The sequence below is a fragment of the Gavialis gangeticus genome, unplaced genomic scaffold (assembly GCF_001723915.1).
Source record: "Gavialis gangeticus isolate Ggan-Ray unplaced genomic scaffold, GavGan_comp1, whole genome shotgun sequence".
In the NCBI taxonomy this organism is placed as follows: domain Eukaryota; kingdom Metazoa; phylum Chordata; order Crocodylia; family Gavialidae; genus Gavialis; species Gavialis gangeticus.
Window position 1 is genome coordinate 15710516 of NW_017729002.1, and position 6582 is coordinate 15717097.

General features: G+C 53.7%; 1 protein-coding gene across 1 annotated transcript in view; it reads right to left on the reverse strand.

The window, feature by feature from the left end:
• Positions 1 to 6582, reverse strand: part of CLCN7 (chloride voltage-gated channel 7) — a 117034-nt gene that overhangs the window by 3395 nt on the left and 107057 nt on the right. Inside the window, exons 18-23 of the mRNA XM_019507391.1 lie at positions 6381 to 6432; positions 5106 to 5233; positions 4520 to 4605; positions 3134 to 3266; positions 1414 to 1473; positions 402 to 578 (exon numbers count right to left, since the gene is read on the reverse strand). Coding sequence (XP_019362936.1) covers positions 402 to 578; positions 1414 to 1473; positions 3134 to 3266; positions 4520 to 4605; positions 5106 to 5233; positions 6381 to 6432 — 636 coding nt within the window. The remainder of the gene's footprint in view (positions 1 to 401; positions 579 to 1413; positions 1474 to 3133; positions 3267 to 4519; positions 4606 to 5105; positions 5234 to 6380; positions 6433 to 6582) is intronic.

Consider the following 6582-nt stretch of genomic DNA (forward strand, 5'->3'; position numbering starts at 1 on the left):
GGGGCGGGGGGGGGGGGGGGGGGGGGGGGGGAGGGGGCTCAGCAGGGATGGGATGGAAAACAACAACCAAGTGCTGGAAGCAGCTCCTGCCTTTGAAACAGGTTTGGGGGCATCCAATGAACAGTGCTCCTTGGATGGGCAGTGAAGGAGCCAGCTCCCAGCTCACCCCAGGGTAGAAGGGTTCTTTTTGGTCTGTCACAGCTGAGCCTGACCTGTACCCCAGGAGGTGGCAGATTTTCAGCTGGGCCTGCTGGGCTTGACCACACCCAAGAGAGCAGGCCCAGCTCTTCCCCAGCAGCAGGCTTTGAGTGCTGAACCTAAATCACCCCAGTGAGTGGTGGAAAGGACAGTCTGTTTGCTATGCTGTGACTCTCAGATTGAGCAAGAGTAGGAAATGTTACCTGGGGCACCGTGTAGGGTGATGGATTCATGAACTCAGTCAGGTCCATCATACATTCGCGCTCATCCTGGGAGACATGAATAGACTGGATTGGGGGGAAGCGAGGATAGGCATCCCGGAAATCCTTCAGCTTCAGCCTCCGCTGAACCAGGCTCAGGTTGGCTCTTTCCACAAAGACCTGAAAAAGGCAGACTCCATTATGTAAGACCTAGGAAAGGAAGCTGTTTGTTCCCTTGACTCAGCTGGTGGAACCCTGCCCTGGAGATCAGCCACCTCCCAGCCCAACAGACCATGCTCTGCAAGCTAGGCCTCCCATCTCAAGTACCAACTGGAGCATCCAAGAGCCCAGAAACCTGGCCAGGGACAGCTGTTTCAGTTTGGGGTATACATGAGAGCAGCCACTCACACTGGGGGCTGGAGAACCTAACAGTGCAAACAAAGGTCCATTTCACCCGAGAACAGTACACAGGATCAGATCATTACCAGCTGTCCTAACTCTCGGCTCTTCTGACTGCAAGTGATTTGCAAACACAATGGTTCTACAGTGATACTCTTGACAGGGAGGCAGGCAGGGAAGACAGCGAAGGGGAAAGATCTGCCCCAGCTCAGCAGCAGCACGGGGCAGGGCCTAGTTCATTGGGCTCATGCAGTCATCTCCTGGGGAGTGGGGTCAGTACATCATACTCATATGCCAGGCTGATCTTTGGGCTGCAGCTCAGGAGGAGATACCCTTTGCCACCAGCTTGAACAGCAGACTCTAGGCAGCAGTGGAACTGGCTCTTTCACCACACGCAGGGGTGAGGTGGGAAACAGCAGCGGCCACTGCAAAGCCTACCTCTACTGTCAGCTGCAAGAACTGGCTGTGCCACAGCCATACACCCCATCCTCACTGGCCATCTTACTGTAGGTGGGGCACCCTGTTCAGCGCCTGCCAGAAGCTGGACAATCCAGCAGCAACCTCGCCAGAGGACGGGCTAAGAGTGGTAAAAGGCCACATGCCTTCCAAGTCCTACCTTGTGTTTCAGAAGAACGATCAGCTGTGAGCGCAGGATAAGGCCTCTCAGTCCAGCCACCTGTAACAGAGGGCTCTATGGGTGATGTGATGCCTGCCAGGTGGGCTGCCACAGAGCTTCCCTCCAGGGCAGAGCTCAGCCACAGCCAGCCAGACAATAGGGCCGTGCGAAATGGCACTGGCCTGTTTTGACTTCAGTTTCGAGGTATGGACGGAAGTGTTTTGTTTCAAATTTCATTTCAAGTTGAAACAGCTGTTCCATTTTGCTTCGTCAAAAGTGTGGCTGTTTCGCCTGACCATCAGGCTGGAAAAACTAACTCAGCCCAGCTGGGCTGACTTCCCAACCCCAGGCCGATCTTGTTCCCATCCCCCGTGCTAGATCGAGCTGAGGATGGGCTGACTTCCCATCCCCAGCCTGATCGTAGGGCTGGGGAGGGAAACTGAGCAATTGGGCTCAGTTCCTTTCCCCAGCCTGACCACAACGCTTGGGAGGGGAACTGAGCGCAGGTTCAGTTCCCCTCCCCTGTGCTGTGATCGGCTTCCCACAGCCCTGCAGCAGGAGATGGGGAGAGCCAGGGCTGCGCTCCTGGCTGCTGCTGGGAGCACAGCCCTAGTTCTCCTGCCTCCCACCACCTCGCTGCTGGCCGCTTTGAAACTCAAAATGTTTCGACACTTCCAAAACATTTCAGCTAGCCTCATTTTGTTTCGAGGCTATTTCGAAGCCCTTTGTTTCAATTCTATTTCGCTGTTTCGAGCTCAAAATGAGTTGAAACAGTGTCGAATCGAAACGGCTGGCAAAATTTTGCACAGCCCTACCAGACAGCCACTAGGGAGGCCCTCAGTGCTCCTTTGCTAGTGATGGCCAACAGTGCAGTGTCTGGTGAGGGCAAGCCTGAACCCCTTCATAGAAGTGCTGGATGGAGTGGTGGCAGAGGCTGGGGCTGGGTACTGAGGGATGGGGCAGCACAGTCACTGGAGGGGAAACTCCCAAGGCCACACCTGCACTATTTGTGTGGGTGATCCTAGCCTCTCAGTTGCACTGATGTGCTTAGGTCTGAACCCACCACATGAGAGGATGGCTCCACGTACAGAACACACAAGGGCACTTTAGCAAGGAGAAAGGCACTCTTGGTATCAAAGACATACCAGGCCAGGGCACCCTTGCATACTATGGGTATTGCAATCACATATGGCTGTCTCACTGCCTTACCCACTGTTCTTCTAGTGCCAGCATGAGCATGGAGGAGTGCTGTGCAATCACCATACCCACTCTGAGCCCAGCTAATAAAGCCCAGGGCAGCAATACCCTCCACCACAAATGGCAGCAGCACTGCTGGAGCTGCAGGGCACAGATGTCACCAGCTGGCATTGGGCCTAGGAGCACCACATCCACCAGATCTGCCCCTGCTCACAGCAGATAATCCCAGGGCTTGATGCCAGGCACATAGAGTGCCCAATGCAAGACAAGCTCTGCCACACCAGCATGCATATGTATGAGAATGTCTACTCCTAATTCACAGGGGGAAAAAGGAGACTCCCAGCAACCACCAGTCCAAGCTGACTAGAGCACACAGCCAGCAATCGATCTAAATGCTGGACCCAATTTAAGTGATTTAGGTTGCATTTCTGGAGTCCAGGACCCTGAATCTCCAGTCTGTGATGGCACATTACTGTCCACACCACCTGAGTAAGGCCTGATCTCTGGAATCAGTGTGACCCACCTGCATGGTGTCTGTTTCATTCTCTACCACAGGGAAGCCATTGTGGTTGGAAGATGCATCACTGAGGATGTCCACGATGGTTCCCACCTTCTCCTTCCTTCTAAGACAGGTAACAGGTGTGCTCATCACCTCCCTGCAGGGAAAGGCAAGGCCAGGTAAGACCAATGCCCTGAGGCTGGGGTCCAGTGGGCTGCAGCCAGGGTTCACCCTGGCAGATGCTTCCACAGACTTTCTATCTCATTTCCTTTGCTAAGAGGAGCTTGCAGGCTCTTTACACCCCTGGGCATGTCTCTCAGGACTGCTGCCAGAGAGCCAGTCTGAAAGACCATTCATAGAGCCATTAACCAGGAGCAGAAAAAAACACTGATTCAGGATGTTACCTAGTGTCACTGACACACAAGAGGTCTCTCAAGGGGGTCTGTGCAGCACCAGTTACCACTGGTGATAGACCCTGCTATTAGCACAGCAAGTTCAGATCCCTACCATGCTGCCAGAGCACAGTTTTATGCTAACCATGAAGTTAAGAGCACAAGAAGGCTGCTTTGCTCTGTCAGACAGCAGGAGGCACCCTTCCCCTACAGTTCTGAGCACCAGGCAGTGCTCATAGCATCAGTCTTACAGTTGTCATGTTTTATAGAGAGCGGGGCTCTCTTTCCTCAGTGGCTTTGGGAAATCCTTCACACAGGAACCTCCTAAGTCACTGTACCTGTGAGATGGGCCAGGGACCAGGCAGGCAGCCCTGTAGCCTGTGTGCTACCCACCAGAGAGGCACTTGCCCCTGCTGCTGATAGTCTGTGTCCCGTCCTCCCTGGAGAGGGAGAGGCAGGAGGGCAGTGCTCTTCTTACAGCCAATCCAGCCCCCTGCACAGGTCACCTGTGACCTAGTCATATGAGCACCCAGCATTGCCTGAAGCCCAGACATCCATCAGGCCATTCCAGATCTTGCAGCCTGTGCCCCTGGGTCAGGGGCACTGCTAGCCTAGAAATGAGGGTCCTTTCACCCACTGCCACTCTCCAGACCCACCAGCTTCCACCACTCTTTCTAGTAAAACAACTCAGAGTGCAACGGAATACCTTGGTTTGGGGAAATGCTGCTGAGCAGACAGTGTGTATGTGGGGAGGGGTGGCCAGGCCCATGGGTATGTACCTCCAGCACCCCCACAGCCACCAGCCAGGCAGTGCTGGCATTTGGGCACACTGGATGCCTGCAGGACATTCCCCTAATGGGGAAGCATTAGGAAGCTGATGCTTGCAGCTGCCAGGATGACGCTGGATCTCATTCATGCAGCCTGCAGGTGCCATGGTCTGAATGCTAAGGCACACAGTGAGATGGGGTGGGTGGGGGGCATTCCAAGGAACACAGCTAGGTCAAGGGGAGGTATTTACCTGGCTGTGAGGGAATGAGAAGTGACTGGAGCTTCCCAGTGCAGGAAAGGAACGCTCTGCAGCTGGATGTGCATGTCATACAGACCCTGTGGGGAGACAAAGCCATCAGGAGAGGCCTGGGTTACGTGGAACAGGTGCAGCACATGCAGACTGCAAGTTTCCCCCACAACACACGGCTTGGGCCCCAGCATTAGGCTTTCCACACAGAGCTCCGCTCATGCCCCTCACTTCCAGCTCATAGCCCTTCCCTACTCCCTGCTAGCCGAGCCCTGGGCTCCCAACACAGCTTCTTGGCTTAAGAGACCTGGAAACAACTGAAGCCAATTACTGAATCTTTAATTTTGTTCCACTGAGTAATATGGAAGCTGGAAATGGTACCACCATTACCCACTGCCCAGATGCTTGCCACAGCCAAGCTCTGCACTGGAGGTGCACTGAGCCAGACTCAGCAGCCTGTCTATGCTCAGTGCAGCAGTACAACCCCACACTCATGTATGACCAGAAAGCAAGTTCCAGCTGCTTCACAGGGCTCCCGCCTCTTGTTACTGCCTTTTCCCCACTCTTGGGCTGACACATAGCCACTCACCTCCACAAAGAAGTCCCCAACAATTTTAGCTGTCATCAGCACCAGCATGATAGGAAAGCCATAGGTGACATTGCTTGTTGCTTCCATCATGATGACCGTCAGGCTCAGTGTCATCCTCACTATCCCACCTGAGGGGGAGAGACATGATTCCTAGTCAGGGAGGGGGCTTCAGCGAAGGAGTGGAGGAAGTGCAGGGGCACCCAGGGACCTTGTCCAGGTGGCTTGTTGTTGCCCCTCACTGCTGAGAACACATGGATACCTGCACTGAGGCTTGGAATAGAGACTGGCAGCCACTGGATGAATTAGCAGGTTCCGAAGGAACCAGATGCCTCCAGAGAGTTGAGAGGATGCCAGGACGCTGTGTCTCAGTGGTATTTACAGGCAGACTGAGACAGTGACTTGCCCAAGGTCACATGGAGAGTCTTTGGCAGAGGTACGTACTCAGCCCTCATCTCCCAATTCTCAATCAAGTGCCTGCCTAACTAGAAAGTGCCAGTCTGCCTGCCTGCCCAAACACTGCTAAGCTGGGAAGGCCTTGTTAGGACGGCAGGACACTTCTTGGCAAGGCTCAGGCAGTAGCCAGCCTGCCTACGGTCCAGCAGTCTGACAGGTCCCATCAAGAACTCCTTCAGGGCCTATGCAGACAGCTCTGCTTTTGGAGTTCATCTCTGCATGAGGAACTCTCCCACGTTTGGGGACACAGCAGCCAGTACTGATGCTGACAGACTGAAGGATATAGCGCCAGCCCACAGGGTACTCTGTTGGAGGCAATAGGAGCTGCATGTGCACACTTAAGAGGCTCCCAGCTAGTACTGGGCCAGCATGTGAGGCATTTTCAAATAGTGAATAGAGCCTTCCCTGCATCTGCAGCCTGAAGACTGCACCCACAGGCTACACAAATGGCTATATTCCAGTGAGCTCATTACAATGCCTGAGTACCAGCACCCCTAGGAATGCCCTCACATCCTACCTCTACATGCAGAGAGCAAAAGAAGAATACTCCCTTCTTGCCACTGTAATTCAGTTCCCATGCCACAACCCAAACCAGATGCAGGATGATCTGTTCATGTAAATATCGTTCTCGAATAAAACGGAGGCATTGTCTATGACAAGTCCACTGCCAAAGCCTGCCTGAATCAATCAGGAGTTTTGATTCTAGGGCTAGTTTTTCAGTCAGATTCTTCCTACTGGAGAGACACCGAGAAACAGGCGAGTATCCTAGGATGGAACAAGTCCTTTGTGTCATAAGCTTTCCTAATAGAAAGTCCAACTCACCCAGTTGTGCTGCAGCTCCCATCAGAGCGTATTTTCCAGGGTCAGCCCAGATCTGGACAGACAGAAGATACAGAAGTGAAATGGAGAGGCAGCCAGAATGAAGAGGCAGCCAGCTAGCCTGGCTGACAATGCTCATCTTGCAGAGGCCACTTACTACATGAGCCAAAACTGCAGAGTGACAAAGCCTTCTGATGACACAGCA